The sequence below is a fragment of the Myotis myotis genome, unplaced genomic scaffold (assembly GCF_014108235.1).
Source record: "Myotis myotis isolate mMyoMyo1 unplaced genomic scaffold, mMyoMyo1.p scaffold_m19_p_16, whole genome shotgun sequence".
Classification (NCBI taxonomy): Eukaryota; Metazoa; Chordata; class Mammalia; order Chiroptera; family Vespertilionidae; genus Myotis; species Myotis myotis.
The window spans coordinates 50,582,153-50,599,618 of record NW_023416320.1 but is presented as its reverse complement, the minus strand read 5'-3'; the positions used below and the strand labels follow the sequence as shown (position 1 = coordinate 50,599,618).

At 46.7% G+C, this 17,466-nt stretch overlaps 1 protein-coding gene across 11 annotated transcripts in view; it reads right to left on the bottom strand.

The window, feature by feature from the left end:
• The window catches only part of LRRCC1 (leucine rich repeat and coiled-coil centrosomal protein 1), a 32,435-nt gene extending 16,935 nt beyond the window's left edge, over nucleotides 1-15,500 (bottom strand). For 2 of the 11 annotated variants that reach the window (XR_004972331.1, XM_036337433.1), the window contains exons 1-9: nucleotides 15,292-15,487; nucleotides 14,609-14,750; nucleotides 13,241-13,446; nucleotides 12,855-12,920; nucleotides 8,583-8,750; nucleotides 7,572-7,747; nucleotides 7,269-7,481; nucleotides 916-1,112; nucleotides 534-678 (exon numbers count right to left, since the gene is read on the bottom strand). Coding sequence is in view for 10 of the 11 variants with exons in the window: in XM_036337433.1 (XP_036193326.1) it covers nucleotides 534-678; nucleotides 916-1,112; nucleotides 7,269-7,481; nucleotides 7,572-7,747; nucleotides 8,583-8,750; nucleotides 12,855-12,920; nucleotides 13,241-13,446; nucleotides 14,609-14,750; nucleotides 15,292-15,349 (1,371 nt within the window). In the remaining variant the exon portion in view is untranslated. Of the gene's footprint in view, nucleotides 1-533; nucleotides 679-915; nucleotides 1,113-3,004; nucleotides 3,024-7,157; nucleotides 7,249-7,268; nucleotides 7,482-7,571; nucleotides 7,748-8,582; nucleotides 8,751-12,854; nucleotides 12,921-13,240; nucleotides 13,447-14,608; nucleotides 14,751-15,291 lie in introns of those variants that run through there. The other 9 variants (XM_036337434.1, XM_036337435.1, XM_036337436.1 and 6 more) reach the window with 9 other exon arrangements.
• Nucleotides 15,501-17,466: the final 1,966 nt, after the last annotated feature.

The following is a 17,466-nucleotide window of genomic DNA, read 5'->3' as shown; positions in this document are numbered from 1 at the left end:
GAGAATGATTCCTGCAAATATTGAAGAATTTAAAAATTTTTAAATGCCTCTTAATCTGGAATCCATGGACCCCTAATTGGGTTTCGGGAGAGTCCTAAACACCCTGAATTAGCACGCCTGTGGTGCGTCTAAGGGCAGACTTCCCTGCGAAGCCCCAGACTTCCTTAGACACGTGGGTGTCTGAGAGCCAGAAGTTAGGAAGCACTGCCGGGAATAAGAACGTGAACATTTAGACAGGCCGTCTTCTCCACAGGAAACTTAACACAGGGTCTCACTGGAATCTGATTTAAGTAAGTGTGTAATTGCCATCTCTTCAAAAATTACACAAATAACAACATCACACATCTGGAAACCAGGAAGGAAAAATAATTTCCATCACTCCAATAAAAACACACACAATACTTTTTGCTAATAAAGTATTAGCACTGTGCAGGAGTGAGGATGTATCCCAGCACTATTTTTCTGGGACTACCTGTATTTAAACTTAAACCCAAGATCACTTGCATGCATTTCTCTTGAGTCTTTTTCCCTACCCGGTAGGTGTCCTCTGGGAAACTGATGTTCACTTGCATCAGCTCAGTCCTCGGCTCCTCAACCTCCTCCAGTTGGCTACAGTTTGCCAGAGAGGAACATAAGTATAAGTCTTTAAAGAAAGGCTGTTTCATTTTACGACTGTAACTGCAAAGAACGAAACAGAAAATAACCCAGAGAATGTGCAGTGTTTATATTTTCCACAAGTGAAGGACACTCTATCCCAGAGAAAGGGATGGTTCTGTATAAACGTACACGGATGCACAGAGCAAGTCTGAGTGGCAAGGCTGAGAGCCTGCGGTTAGGCAAGTAGAGAGCTTGAGGAGGAAGTGCAGTAGTAACTTGTGTGGGCCTTGTCTGAATTTCTAAATCAGAAATAAGTACCTTATGGAAGTGTTGCTGTTTTTGTTGTAGTGCTTAATAGTCTGAATTGTTTTGGAATAGTATGGGATTTTCGATCTTCGAGGAACTTTTCTATTGCATTCTTTTCTGTTGCCATAGTCACTTTCAGAAGTTATATCCATGTCTCTTTTCAGTATCAGGTCTTTCTCGGGAACATTATCTATTAAAGAGCTAGAAGTCTAGAATAAAAAACCAACAAAGTTTGATTTGGTATACAAGACTAAAATTTGAAATCTCCTACACTATGATGGGCTCTTACAAGGTCAAGGGTCTGTAAAGTCAGAAAGCTTGGAATTAAACATGGGGAATCAGCTTCTGGTGTGGACAAGTAAGCTCCTATGGGTGGACTCTCTCAGGTAACAATTATAAACTCTGGGAAAAATAAAAACAAAACAACAAACAAAATCTACTTGTAGGCCCTGAGAAATGAACAAATACAAGCTTATTCTAGAGTAATTGACACATGGGAAAATAACTAGACGGGGTGCTTCCGTCTCTGTGGTTTTAGCCTGAGGATATGGCCAGTGAGTGCTGTGCAGGGGTGAGGATGTATCCCAGTGAGCGCTGTGCAGGGGTGAGGATGTAGCCCAGTGAGCGCTGTGCAGGGGTGAGGATGTAGCCCAGCGAGCGCTGTGCAGGGGTGAGGATGTAGCCCAGCGAGCGCTGTGCAGGGGTGAGGATGTATCCCAGCGAGCGCTGTGCAGGGGTGAGGACGTATACTAGTGAGCGCTGTGCAGGGGTGAGGATGTAGCCCAGCGAGCGCTGTGCAGGGGTAAGGATGTAGCCCAGCGAGCGCTGTGCAGGGGTGAGGATGTATCCCACTGAACGCTGTGCAGGGGTGAGGATGTAGCCTAGCGAGCGCTGTGCAGGGGTGAGGATGTATCCCACTGAACGCTGTGCAGGGGTGAGAATGTAGCCCAGTGAGCGCTGTGCAGGGGTGAGGATGCAGCCCAGCAAGTGCTGTGTGGAAGTCCAAAACTCAGGTAAAAACATCAGGCTTTGGGGTCTATACAATCAGAGGACAGCGTAGAGATGGCAAGTGAAGGACAACAGTAAGCAGCCCAAGAGACAAAGTGATACAGTTCAAGTCAAAAACAGGGACCCTGGAGGCTGCTAGGGACATGGACTCTCCACAGCGTAACATCACAATATCCAGAATGACCCAGCAACACCCAGCCCAGGAGCAGCCAGCCTCACTACTCCCAGGAGAACAGACAGGCAGTGGAGGGGGACCCGATTGTGCTCAGTGGCCTGAAAAGTATCCTTGTCATGAATAGAGAGAAAAAAGCTCAGCAGAGAAACAGAAATTATTTTTAAAAAGAGGAAATTTCACATCGGAAAAGTACAACGTCTGAAGTAAAAATTCCCTGGCTGAGCTTCACAGAAGAATGAGGTGACAAAAGAAAGAATCAGTGACCCTGAAGATGGCACAGTGGACATTATTCAGTGTGAAGAATACCGAGGAGAAAGTTAGTAAGATGTCCAGTCTCAGAAACCTGTGGGACAACGGCAAAGAGCATGTAGACCAGGGGTGGGCAAACTTTTGACTCGAGGGCCACAATGGGTTCTTAAACTGGACCGGAGGGCCGGAACAAAAGCATGGATGGAGTGTTTGTGTGAACTCATATAAATTCAAAGTAAACATCATACATAAAAGGGTACAGTCTTTTTTTTTTTTAGTTTTATTCATTTCAAACTGGCTGGATCCGGCCCGCGGGCCGTAGTTTGCCCATGGCTGATGTAGACTCTGAATAGAGAGGAGAGAGAATGGGACAGAAAAAGAGTTGAAGAAATAATGCCCGCAAGTTCCCATACACGGGGTTTAAAATGCTCAGAGAAACAAACCATCAGCAGGACAGACATGAAGAAACCCACCCTTAAGCACAATGCAGCCAAAGTGCTGAAAACCAAGAGTAAATATTAAGAAAGTTAAGGGAAACTGGCAAATCCAAGTCAGAGTTGGACGTTTAACATCTTGCATGCAACCGACAGAATTGCAAACCGTGAGGAAGCCAGGAATCCCGAGGTGCCGTGCAGCTCCCAGCCTGAGGCCACAGCTGCAGACACACACCCTGCGGGAGGCCCAGATGACAGCCACTGAGACAGGCGTGCTGGCCAGGGAACCCTCGTGGAAATGGCCCGGAATGGGCTCTCTGAAAAAACAGAAGTAAATGAGACACTTGTCGAATGTGGCTAATGCAGTCTTTAAAGGAATATTTACTGCTTTGAATGATTAGGTTAAAACATGTCCAAAATCAATAACCTAATAAGCATTTACATTAAGAAGCTAGAAAAAGAAGAGTAAATTAAAAGTAAGTAAAAGAAAAAATAAAATGGAGAAGTTGATATTGTGGGAAAAAGTAGATAAAATGAACAAAGTTGATTTCTGTAGAAATCAACAAAAAGCCAAGCTAAACTGAACAAGACAAAACAAAGAGTGGCCTTTGAATTATGTAAACATTGAATTCATCATTAAGAACCTCCCAAGCCCAGGTGATTTCACTGGTGAACCCTATTGAACATTTAGGGGAGAAATAATTCCAGTCTTACAAACACTTAGAACACAGAGCAGGAGGAACAGTTCTCACCTCATTTACTAGGCAGCTTGCCCCAAACATGAAAACCAAAGACCCTACCATGCAAGTATAAACCAATATCCCTCATGAGCAAAGACATCAAAACCCTTATAAAGTACCAGCAAACTGAATCCAGGAATATATACAAGAGATAATATATCGTGATTAAATGAGGCATACTAGTATATCAAGAATGCAATGTTTATCATCTGAAAATTAATCAATGTAGTTCATCCTATTATATTAACCCTTTGAGTGACAACCAATATCCTAGGAACTATGCTAAAATTGCCAAGGCATTTTTGCTGATTTTACAGCAGTTTAGGAAAAAAAACCTCATAAAATTGTAGTACCTATAAAAAATTAGGCAGATAAATGCCAGTGGTCAATTTTAGAACTACAAACATTCGGCATCATAAGTAACCTGCACTTAGGCGCCATCTGTCAATAAAGAGTGAACTACTAGCATCTAATAGTGACACTGCAGGAGGAGCGCGATAGTGCTCCCGGCACGCTTAATAAAGAGTAAAAAAATCAAGATTATTTCAATAGATGCAAAAACATTTGATGAAAAAAAATTCAGCACCATCAGAAAATGCAGAACAGAAGTAAAGGATTTGATACAGGACATTTATGAACAACGTAACACTAGCATCACACTTCATGGTCACATAGAGAGCACTCTGGGCCAGGAGGCGCCCACCTCACCATTTCGTTCAGCACTGCACTGGAGACCTCAGCCGTTGCAATAAAGCAAAAGGAGCAGCACAGAGATCAGGGAAGAAGGAAGAAGTCTGTGGATGATTGTTTATGTAGAAAATCATCAGCAAGGCATAGAACAAGGACTAGACTAATACATTCAGCAAGGTGACAGGACACAAGTCATGTACACAAAAATCAACCACACTTTTACGTACAAGCAGCAATCAAGTGGGACACAAAACTACAAAAGTTGTTCAGTTTACAAACAATTATAAAACAAAATTTAATACAAAATTTTATACACATGTGTAAAACTTGTATGTTGAAAACTACTGCTGAGAACAATGAAACAGACCTAAATAACAGATAAGTTCACAAATTTACGACTCAATATCAAGATATAAATTTTTCAGAAACAGACAAGCTGATTCTGAAGCTTAAAGAAATGCAAGGAACGTAGAATACCCAACATAATTTTGGGGAATAAAAAGAAAGAATTGTAAGACTTACATTACCAGACTTATAAAATTACTACGAAACAAAAATCAAGACGGTGTGGTTTTGGCATAAGATAAAAAACAATAGAACAAAGAAACAGAAAAAAGGGACCAGAAATAGATTCTATAATTTATAAGGTCATATAATTTTTTATTTTATGTATTTATTTTTGCTTGGTTAATCCTCACCGAAGATATTTTTTCCACTGATTTTTAGAGAGTGTGGAAGGGAGGAGGGAGAGGGAGAGAGAGAAACATGATGTGAGGGAGATACATCAATTGGCTGCCTCCTGTACGTGCCCGGCCAGGGCAGTATGGAATCTGCGACCCAGGTACATGCTCTTGCCTAGAAATTAAACCTGTGACCCTTCGGTGCATCACCACCACCCAAGGGAGGAAAGAACAGCCTTTCCCACAAGTGGTGCTGGGAAAACTGCCCACCTACAGAGAGGCATGGACTCCGACTGCTTCCCACACGCACAGACCTCAGCTTTTTGGAGAGTAACACAGGACAATGTCATCATGACTTGGGTGACTTGGGGATACCCAAGAATTTTAAAATGCACCGAATGCAATAACCATCAAAGAAAAAATGATACAATTTGTGAGAAAATACCCACAAATATTTGACAAATACATGACCAATATCTGACATTAGAATTCAGGACATAGAATGAATTCTTGTGTGTGTGTGTGTGGCTGGCCACATGGAGCCCTTCCTGCCTCTCCAGCACGCTCACCTGGAGAGGCTGCGGGGATGCCAGCTACTGCTTTCTCTCCCTTCCCAAACAGAGACAGCGTGGGCTGGAGCTGCACTGCCCCATCACAGGGAGACTCGAAGGAATTCTTATAACCCAGTAATAAACTAGCAACTCAATAAAATATGGGCAAAAAGTTTGAACAGACACTTCACAAAAGATTTATGACTACTCAAGCCCATGGAAAGTGCTCAGCTCTGCCGACCATTAGTGACATGCAAATTCAAGCACAGTGCACACCAGAACACAGCCAGCAGAGTGGCTGCAATGAGGTCAGTGCTAACAGCACAGTGCGGGGCCAAGGGGAACTGAGGGGGGTGGCGGTCAGGACTGGGCGGAGACAGCGGCACAGCCCCTTGGGCACTGCTGGCGGGACTGTGTGCACTGGCACCCAGAGGCTCTGGCAGTGCCCGTGTAACTGAGCACACACCCAGCCCCACTCCAGACAGTCCGCTTCCAGCTGTTCACGGACGGGAAGGGAAGACCTAAGTTCACACACAGACTTATCAGCAACGGCCACAGACGTGGAGCTAATCTGGCGGAACCTCAGGAGGACAATGACAAATAAACGCTGGTACATCGTACAGGGGACCACGACAGAGCAGTGAAAACAAAGCAGGGACAGTCGTGCCCACACTGATTTCCAGGTCATCAGGCACGAGGCTCAACGGCCCCCCTACAGAGGACGCTCAGGTCTCCCGGTTTCCGCTCTAGGGAACAGGACAGTGAGCGTGACCCTACCTACTGGACCGGGCCATCATGAGAAAGATGTGTGAGTGCAAGAGAAGCTGCCAAATGCGCTTCATGTTTAAGTTCAGCTGAAATCTAAGTTCTGACGCTGGTCGAAGAGTCGGCCATGAGAAAAGATGGGCAGGAAACCTGAGGAGACGGAGGCCCAGAAGTATGTCAACAACAGCAAAGCACGCCAGGCCAGCGCTGCAGCCCAGCCCTCTCACCACCTCCTCTGCAGCCCCAAAGGAACCCAATCTGCGCTTCGGCATGAGGAATCCTGGCAGCCTCACTCACTCTCTCCCCCCCTCACCAGCGGGGGCCGTGTTTATCTGGCATTGCTGGTACCACAGCTACGACAATACTTCAGGATTATTAAAAACCCACCGAACCAAAAACATTCCATAAGCGTTGTCTGCTTCCCACCCCCACTCCAGTTTCAGAAAATAATTAAGTATTAAAATTACAAATTTTGAGGTCAAACTGACATTTGACTAACAGCCTCGCCTTTCGGGGGAGGCTGGGACCCTGACAGCAGCGAGTCCAGGACTGTAGCTCACCCTAAACAGCAGTGTAAGGGGCAAAGTCGAATGAGTAACTCAGAGAAGTAGAGATTCATTTGGGGAAGGTCTACTGTAAAGAGTCGAAGGAGGAAATCTATGAATTAATTTGGATTCAGCTGTGGGTTCCAGAAGTGGTTTTGACCATTAAACAACTGAAGAGATGACAGAAGAGGTCAAAAGTAACTCCCAATCCCCCCTGTTCACAGGCAGGTGCAGAGAGAGTTTGAAGTAATAGGGGAGCAGGTGGAAATAGGGGAAGCACAACAGAACTCACATTAGAAGGTCTAGAGGAGGACGAGGAAATGAGGGGAAAGTACATCGCTGTTCCTGCCCCGGGGACTGTAACAATCCCACCTCTGGAAAAGACAAGAACTGACAGACACACACACAGACACGTACACAAATGCAGTACAGTGTTTCTGATGTCCGCTTGAACCAATTTTCACTTTACATTTTTTGAACTATTTCTTCAACAAACACAGGACTTAGTAAAATAGGAAAAATAGTTACTTCATTGAGAAGCTGTAAAAACTGATCATCTAATTTCTGAAGTTTCATCTCATTCTGAAAATCGCTATCATGATTATCCTTCTCTGGCTCAGAAGGCGGGCACACGGACATAAAAGACGGCAGCCCCGTGTCAGCTGGAGGACTTGCAAACGGGTCCAGGGGGGCCATGTCATCACCCGTGGGGGCCGTCACCACCGGCAGGCCGTCAGCGATCTAGGACAGATACCACCAGACCCTCAACATGTGCACTGACGAAGGACAAGCTGAAGGCATCTTTGTATTAGGGAAAACCCAATACCATACCTCATCTTCACTGATATTTAGGGGAGAATCAGATGAAACCAAATTATCCAAAAGACCTTCGAAGCACTGCAGACTTGAGGAATTTATCTGTGACAGGTCTACCGGCTCACCAAATATGTTCTTGCAGTCCAGGATTCGAAGCTGTGGCAGGGTCTGCAGCATAATTGCTTGGTACCCTGGAGACATATTCAAAATGAAAACTCATGCATTAAAGAAGTTAATTACTTGGAGATTCAACTGAATTTGTCAGCTACCAGAGGTACCTACAACTTCCTAGGGTTACACTCTTATATCTCACAATGATAATTTAATTCTGAGGCACTCACTTATCTATAATAATAAAAGCGTAATATGCTAATTAGATAGGAGAGTTTAATGACCTTCCAGATGTCCTTCCAGACAAAGCCGCGGTGGCAGGGGCCGAGGCAGAGGCAGTTAGGGGCAATCAAGCAGGTGAGCAGTTAGGGGCAATCAGGCAGGCAGGCGAGTGGTTAGGGGCGATCAGGCAGGCAGGCAGAATGGTTAGGGGCAATTAGGCAGGCAGGCGAGTGGTTAGGGGCGATCAGGCAGGCAAGTAGAGTGGTTGGGGCAATCAGGCAGGCAGGCGAGTAGTTAGGGGCGATCAAGCAGGCAAGTAGAGTGGTTGGGACAATCAGGCAGGCAGGCGAGTGGTTAGGGGCAATCAGGCAGGCCGGCCAACAGTCAGGAACCAGCGGTCCCAGATTGCAAGAGGGTGCAGGCCGGGCTAAGGGACCACCCTCCACCCCCCGCACGAATTTCGTGCACCAGGCCTCTAGTCAAATTTAAAACTGTTTAACGGAGTCACTAATTTATTCACTGTGTTATTCTTTTAATAGCAACTTAGTTTGTCTAAAAAAATATTTTATTTTGCAATTATGTTTTTCCAAATACGTAATAAAATGCTGAAAAGCTTAAGACAAATAAAAGCAAGTTCTAAGCACCAGCTGCTGTGAACACCGTTACAAAGTGCAGTGAATTGGAGGGTCCTACCCGGCACCCGACAGACAGGGTTATCCTCGCCATTCTTCTCCAAAACCAGGTTCGTCAGGAAGTGCAAGCCCACCATGCACTGGAGCAGGTGGTGGATGCTGTCTATGCAGTTGCTGTGCAGGTCGATGTATCTAAGCTTATGTTTGATTCCATGAAGGGGCATCAAACCTGCAAGATGAAAAAACCCTGCTGATGCCACAGCAGCCATTTCCCCAACAGCTCATGGAACACTTGATGTGGTTCTACTTCCAGGCGAAGGCAAAGGGCGAGCGAGGCCTCGCTGCGAAGCTGCACCTCGTGGAGAGGGTCAGTCAAGTCCTCTTGTTTTGAGAACAGAGGCCCCTGGTATGAGTTCCATTCAAACAAAACTCTCAGGCCTCCTAGGCCATGCAGGAACTTACAGAACAAGCAAGGCTCCAGGCTCCTTCCTGATAAGCAAACACTGAATAAGCTTCCATTGTTGGTTTGAGCATAAAATACAAATAGCATTTGATTTAGTCCCTGGTAATACCTATAGCCCCAGCTTATCTGGGGTGTGGTAAGCCAGGAACCCCACCCTGACAGCCTCATGTGCCCTACTCAGGTACCCCTAGAGTGCTGGCTGTTTTACTATTTTGCTCATTTGTTCATTTTGTTCATTAGATTCCACATATGGTACTTGTCTTTCTCTGACAGGCATAATGCTCTCCAGGTCCATTCATACTGTCCCAAAAGGTAAGAGATCCTTTTTTATTGCCGCATAGTATTCCATGGTGTAAATGTACCACAGCTTTTGTATCCACTCCTCTGATGGAAACCTGGGCCGCTTCCAGATCTTGGCTACTGTAAATTATGGTGCTATGACACAGGGTGCAACTGGCCATTTCTCTTCCCTGCCTCAGAACCTGCTTCCAAGTAGAGCTTGCTGAGCAAAGGTGCAGCCTGAAAGTGTGCCTGCAGGGCTCCCTCAGCCCTGGAGAAGGGAGCTTGTCAGTGGACCATGCCCCAGCCTCCCTTCTCTTGGAAGGGCCATTCTGAGATGCAGCTGCACTGTAAGGTCCTGCTCCACATTCCTGGCTGTCCCTAGTGTCCCTCTTCCATCCACAGGCTCTCCAGGACTTCCCGCACTCCTGCAGTGTCATGGCTGCAACACCATCGACGTGTCACATCTCAGCTCCAACTGATTACACTAACACACACACACTCGTCACTGGCTGTCCCCTAGTGTCCCTCCTCCATCCACAGGTTCTCCAGGACCTCCTGCACTCCTGCAGTGTCATAGCTACAACACCATCGATGTACACACACGTACACACACACACACACACACACACTCGTCACTGGCTGTCCCCTAGTGTCCCTCCTCCATCCACAGGCTCTCCAGGACCTTCCGCAGTGTCATGATTACAAACACCACCAATGTGCCAGATCTCAGCTCTAACCCAATTACTCACATATGTGCATGTGCGCGCGCACACACACACACTCACGTCTCACCCCATCTCAAACCTGCTCCTCCCCAATCATCACACATCAGGAAGCAATACCATCATCTGCCTGTTACTTCAGGGAAAATTCGTGTTCATCATCTGGGATTTCTTTCTCCTCCATGCCCTCATCGCACCCATCAGCAAGGCCTATGACCTCCACGTGTAAAACGCATTTAGCCATCTCCCGTCTCCACCCAGTCCAGGTCTCACCCTCTCCTCTGGACACCTGGAGCAGCTTCCCACTGACTCCCACTCCCGTCCTAACACCCATCCTCCTCATTCAGCCCAAGTGATCCTTAACACATGCGCGATGTCACTTGTTTAAAGCCCTCCCATGGCCCCCGTTGTACCTACGACAACATGCAAATGTCACCCTTTGCCTGCTTGCTCATCTCTCTTCTGCACACGAACCCCATTTGCTGTGCTCCAGCCACACTTCCTTCCTCTGCTCCGAGGTCCAACTCGCTCGCTTGAGCCCTAGCGTGCCACATGCTCTAGCACACACACTGCCGCGCTCTGCTCTCTAGCGAGGTGTTTCTGAATAAAATACATCATTCTAAGAGTTAGCTATTAGAACTTCCAGGGTTGCCTATGACATTTTCTTCATATTTCTTCTCTCAGACAGTCACTAAAATTCACACTTCTTAGGTGTGGAGTTCCATGTGCTTTGACCAACATATAGTTTTTTTAACCATGACTAAGATATAGAACATTTATTTCCACCACCCCAATCAGTGTGTCCCTATGTAGGCAATTTTCTCTCCCCATGTTCAAGCCCTGGCGACTGATGATCTGTTTTCTGCCCCTATAACTTTGCCTTTGTTAGAATGGCACATATTGGATTCATACAGGGTAGCCTTTTGTGAATGCTTTCACTTAGCACAATTCTTTTTTAGATTCATCCATGCTGCAGCATGTATCAATAGCTCGTTCCTTTTTATGGCCTTAGTATTCCATCTTGTGGCTGCATCACAATTTCTGTTTACCAGGTGACAGGTAAGTGAGTGGTTTCCAGTTTTTAGAGATTACAGATAATCACAGAAACCTGATTATATGAAAAGCTATATAAACATACAAACACTCATGTACAGGTCTCTGATTAGACATATTTTCATTTCTCTTTGGTAAATGCCTAGAGTGGGACTGCATATCAATGTACATGTAACCTTATAAGAAACCTTCAAACTGTTTCCCAAAATCCTTATACTACTTTGAATTCTACCAGCAACGGATGTAAATTCTAGATACTCCATAATCATTCCCTACAAGAACTTTATCTGTCCAGCCTGGCTGGTATGGCTCTGTGGTTGAGGGGCGACCCATGAACCAGGAGGTCATGGTTCAATTCCTCCTGGTCAGGGCACATGCCCTGACTATGGGCTTGATCAAGGCAGCTGATGGATGTCTCTCTCTAATTGATATTTCCATTTCTCTAGCCTTCTCCCTTCCTCTCTCCCTAAAAATCAATAAAAAACATAAAAAAAGAATTCTATCTGTCCACAGGCACTCTTTAATAAATATTTGTTGATAAGCAGATTACTCTCTTATCTAAGATTCACATTTTTCAGATAAGGAAACTGCATCCAAAAAGTGACAGACTTTGCTCAACAACGCACAACAGTGACAGACCTACAGCCAATACTCAAACCTAATACTTTCACATCTTTGGGGGGAAAATTTAAAATACTGCTGCTACTTCAGCTTAAGGGTGGAGACTAGGTCATTTCTTTTTTTGTATGCTAAACACCTGGCGTAGGGTAGGATTTTTCTAGTAGGGGAGAAAACCAATGAATGAATAAGGCTGTTTCAAATATCGATTGAGTTTATGAAGATAGAGAAAATAGTTATCCAATAATTTGATGAATAATTATGAAACTTTTTTCCACTTTATCAGTGTATCACTTTAATCAGTTAAAAAGTAGGTAATTTTTTACCTTTTTAGACATACTGAAGTAAAACAGAAAAAACATGTATTTGATCTTCAATTTGTAATGGCCTTCGGGATGCTTTACACTCATACTGTCCAATCTGGTAGGACGGCCTCAGGTGGCTTTGTAATTTAAACTTAAGTTTGATTGAAAGTAAATAAAATGACAAATCCAGTTCCTCGGTGCACTAGGCACATTTCAAATGCTCGCATGGCACACTGGGTGCTTTGATAGGCAGCGCAAACGTAGAATGTTTTTATCACTGTAAGAAGTTCTATTGGAATTCTTCCTCTCTAGAACAGTATATTCATTAATTATCTAAGATTAAAATACCATTTCCCCCAAAAGAGGTCCTTCTATCCAAGTTTGTCCTGTTACAGACCACCCTAGTTTTAATCCCAATTCTTCATTCAGAGGTAGCTTTGCTACCAACACATTCTCTAGATGAGATTTTTGGTCAAAAATTGTATTATTCAGCTTTCTGACATGCTAAGCTCATTCTAACTCACCACACATGGCAAATATTCAGCATTATAGAAAAACTAGAGGCCGTGCATGAATTCGTGCACGGGTGGGGTTCCTCGGCCTGGCTGGCAATCGGGGCCATCTTGCCCATCACCCAGTCCTGATTGGGCCTATTGGGGCCGGCTGGCAGAGGGTAGGGACCGCAGGATGTTACCAGCTGGCCCTGATGGGGGCCGATCAGGGCCATCCGGCTGGGGGAGGGACTGTGTGAGGTTGGCCAGCCATGGGAGGTTGGCTGTGGGAGTGCACTGACCACCAGGAGGAAGCTCCAGCATTGAGTGTCATAGCAACCTGTCAACCAGTTGTAACAGTCGCTTAGGCTTCTATATATATAAAGCACATCTACTTACCACTTAAATCATTTATGTGGTTATAGGATAAATTCAGTCTAGTCAGATTAATTAGTGCTTCAAGTCCTAAAATAAAATAAAATAAAATAAAGCTTTTACAGGATTCAATAATCAATTTATTAAAGCTATATAGTACTGCAATACTATTTCAGACTTTTTGAAGCAAATCTACAGTCGAATTAAATAACAGTAAAATCAATTTTGTTGGTATTTTATAAAATACTTGAAAAAGGCTAATAACTTTTCTAGGAGAAAAATTTTTATATGATAAATTTTAGGGTCAGTTTTCAAAAGTTTACTATTTATCCCGTTCTTCTGGGAAGGAAAAAAAATGGACTTCAGTCATCTTCCTTATTCAAAGTATTACATGACAATCACTTACACACCTTCTATTTTTGTGATCAAATTGCTGGACAAATTTAAAGTGCGTAGTTTTGTCAGTGTGCTTAGCCCTTCGATTTGACTGATTTGATTAGATGACAAATCTAAATGTTGTAAATTCCAGACATGGTCAATGGCTTCAATCTTCGAGATGTTGTTACAATGCAGATTGATGGCATGGAGGGTTGAATCTAAGGATAACTCTGATATGCTATAAAAGAAAATATGTACCATCAAACACAAAAAAATGGATTTTGAAATCATACCAAATAATTAAAATTAACCCAACAGAGTATATATAACTGTGAGCTCTACTCATCTAAAACAATAAAAGTATAATATGCTATTAGACCAGACAGCTGGACTACCTTCCTGGCAAAGCCGGGGCTGCGAGAGCTGAGCCCCTTGCGTGAATTTTGTGCATCGGGCTTCTAGTTCTATAATGAAATTCTTCCTACTTGTAGTAGCCTTGAAATGTCTCACCAGGTATAGCGATTCCTACCACAAAACAGCATTTTGGGACATTTATATAATCAAGAAACCCACTTAGGAGATGCAGGTGACCCTGGGCATGTCTAGCTTCTCAACATGAAGTGATGAGCACACAGGGAAGGCACCAGTGCAAAGGCCGTGGGGTGCCTACACCCCAGCTCAAAACTGCACTCTACTTTTTTTTTGCTGTTCCATGAGTTAACAGCCTGTTTCCTCATCTCATTCAACTCTCACAATACTAAACGGTAGGGATCTAAGGAAACTGACATTTACAGAAATTCAATAACTTGTCCCAGTTCTTGTAGTTGTTACCTTACTGAGCCGGGATTAATCCAGACCTGGCCCTGCAGTTCCCTACTTCCCTCACCGTCCATAACGGCTGCTTAACGCAGGATGCAGCCCATTTCAAAAGACACCGCGGGCACTGCTGTTTCTATTGAAAAAGTGCCCGTCCTCCCTGCTGACTTTGGAATGCACCTCCACTGAATGGAGCTCATTCTCTCAAGTCGTGCCCTATACACCAGGGCCCCTCTGGAACCGCCCTCCCAGGAAGACAAAGGCGCACACGGTGCGGAGGGGGGGGAGGCACGGTCATGGCACTGGCTCCATGTTCTGTACGCCCCCCCCCCCCAAAAGGAGGCAGCACTTCTAAATGTCAAACTGGCCACCTCTACAGGTCCCCATGACCTCGCCTCCGTCACTTACTGAGCTATTACTTAGTCCAGACCTTATACTATTAACATGTGTTCTTAATGTCAACCATTTATTTTCCAAAACATCTCTGCTTCTGGAAATTAATACTGTGCAGGTTACGTGGCACAGCAGAAAAAGCAGAGTGACCTTAGACGGAGATGGGTTTGAATTTGAACTTAGTTGCTCACCAGCTGCGAGGCTGGGAAAGTTTTTTACACCCTCGGGTCTCAGGTTTGTCACAAGCAAAACTGCCACCTTGCAGAACTGCGGTGAGGACCAGTGACAATACAGGTAACATGCACACAGATGGCACTCGGCAAGTGACAGCTACTATCGAATAGAAATACTCCTCTGAAAACATCCGGCAAATTTCAGACCAGGGTCCAGGCACGATGCTTTAGCAGGAGCAGCCAGGCTCACAGGAAGGGCCGCCGAGGCACCAGGAGCGGAGGGGCCTGCGGTCCCGCCCGCCGGGTGAGCCCGTGTCGGCGGGAAACCGGGAGGGAGGGGGTGGGCTGCGAGGTGCGCGGCGGGCAGGGACCGGGACAGGGGCAGGGGCTCCACGCACGAGTCTGGCCTGCATGACAGCGGGCATCGGGCCTCCAAAGGGTGAGCTCAGTCCTTGCAAGAAGCACGTGAACGCCGGCGTCGCGGGTCCGCAAAGGGCGGACTGGGACCGGGGGCCCGCGGCAGAGCCCGTGCAGGGCGGAGACCGCGGCGTCAGGGTCAGAGAAGGGGCAGCGCAGGGACGGGCACAACCCGAGGGACAGGGACCCCTCGGCGGAGCGGGGCGGGCGGCCCGGAGCTAGCAGGGTGTCGGGGAGGGAGGGAGGCGGTCCCCGGCCCCGCCGCCGGCCCGGCGCGCCCTCACCTCCGCAGGCCTTGGTCCATGCAGCACAGGTCCCCACAGGTGCTGTCGCCGTCCTCATGCTCGACCTCCGCCTGCCCCGGCGCCTCCATGGACGCGGAGGGTGTCTCAACCGGCGCCGGCGCTGCGTCCGCCCGCCCGGAACACGCCTCTCGGAAGTGCGGCCCGCGGGGCGGGGCCCGGCCGCTCCAACCGACCGCGCACTTCCCGCCCGGCCGGTGGCGAAGCCGGAAGTCGGCGCCTCCGCGCCCGCGGCTTCGCCTCCTTTTACGGCAGCCTCGGCGTTCGCCGGGAACCTGCCGTAAAGCGAGCAGCTTCCGGTGCGAGGTGCGGGAAAGGAAAGGGTCCTGCCGGTGGCGCCGAGGTGTCAGGTGTTCGCTGGCCGGCGCGGAGGCCGGGCCGCGTCCCCAGCCGCCTGTCTCCGCAGGCCGACAGCCTTATCCCCCAGGGTGTCCCCAGCCTGGCCGGCCGGCGCCCGCCTGCCCTCCCAGGGGGTCGGGAGCCCGTGCTCGCCCGGGAGCTCGCACTGTTCGGCGTGGGGAACCCGTGCGAGGTGAACGCGACTCGGGTAGCGCTTCACTCCATGGAGACCAGAGCTTTCATCCTGGTGACTCCCTGCTTTCGGTAAAACACCGTTGTTGAAATTAACCGAACCGCATCCTTAAAGGAACGAATGTACAATGACATCCTTTCTCAACACCATGTTCTGAAAATTAGGGTTTTTTTTGTCCATTAGATGGTAACTATAATGTGCAAGCATTATTATTTTTAAAATTTATTTTTATTGATTTCAGAGGGAGAGGGAGACATAGAAACATCGATGATGAGAGAGAATCATTGATCGGCTGCGTCCTGCAGGCCCCTGCCAGGGATCGAGCCTGCCACCTGGGCATGCGCCCGGATCAGGAATAGAACCCTGACCTCCTGGCTCATAGGTGGACGCTCAGCCACTGAGCACACCGGTAGGGCTGTGCAGGCATTATTTTACAGGCCCTTTGGTGGTCCACGGACCGGACCATGGAAAACACCTTGTGATGACTCTGGGACCAACTACAGCTGGATGGTGATTGTGGAACAACTGACCTCATCCCCAAGCCCTGCACCCCCCCAAGGTCCCCTGTATGCTCCATCCACAAGGCCTAAAGGGAGATGGACTCTCTTCTGCTCAACTCCTGTGTGCGGGTTCTTTTCAGTAAGCTCGACGGATTGATGTAGTTCAGTGCTTGCTTCTATGACTTTGAGACTCAAGAACCTGGCATTCAAGTTCCGGGAACACTAGGAAGAGCCCAGGAGCATTGAAGCCCACTGGTGCTATGGGTAGTGGAGAAGGACCCTGAGAGGAAGTTACTGATGATTGAGCGGGTTAGGGGAGCTCTGACAATGCATGGCATTTCAGAAGGAAGAAAATGCCGGAAGAAGGTCAAGGAAACTCCTTATTAGGTTGCTCTCTGAGCCATGGGGATATTAAAAAATGGAGACCAGCCTGGCTGCTGCAGCTCGGTGGTTGAGCATAGACCTATGAACCAGGAGGTCAGGGCACATGCCTGGGTTTCAGGCTTGATCCTCAGTAGGGGGTATGCAGAAGGCAACCAACCAATCAATACTTTTCTCTCATCACTGATGTTTCTATCCCTCCTGCTCCCTTCCTCTCTGAAATTAATAAAAATATATTTTAAAAATAGTCTTAAAAACAGAGACCAAGGTATAGCTCAACTCTGGAGCTGTAACTACTGAACTAAAACCTGACATGGCCCCTCATTACTTATCAAATAAAGGCCTAAGCTTCTCATCTAATATTGACAATATTCACAGGCCTAACTTTTTAATTTATGATTTATCCATGCATATCGTATTCTAAAATGTGTAGCCACGATTCTCTGTTCCCTGTACCCCATGCTTTGTCATGTATCTCTAGATTCCTTCAACAAGAGGCGGAGGTGGAAACTCTTTGCTGGCTTTTTGTGACTTTTTATAAAATCAATCAAATTCATTGAATTTCTAGTCCTAGTTCCAAGACATCTAGTGTTAAACCTCAAGACATCTGGCATGCTTCTGCTCATTTTCTCGGAAGACTGTCCAAGCTGATTTCTGGCCCCACTTCAGAGCTAGAGTCCTGAGACTTCCCTTCCTGACCATCCTGGCAGTTCCTGTTGCCTTTCCCCCTTGTTGGATATTATG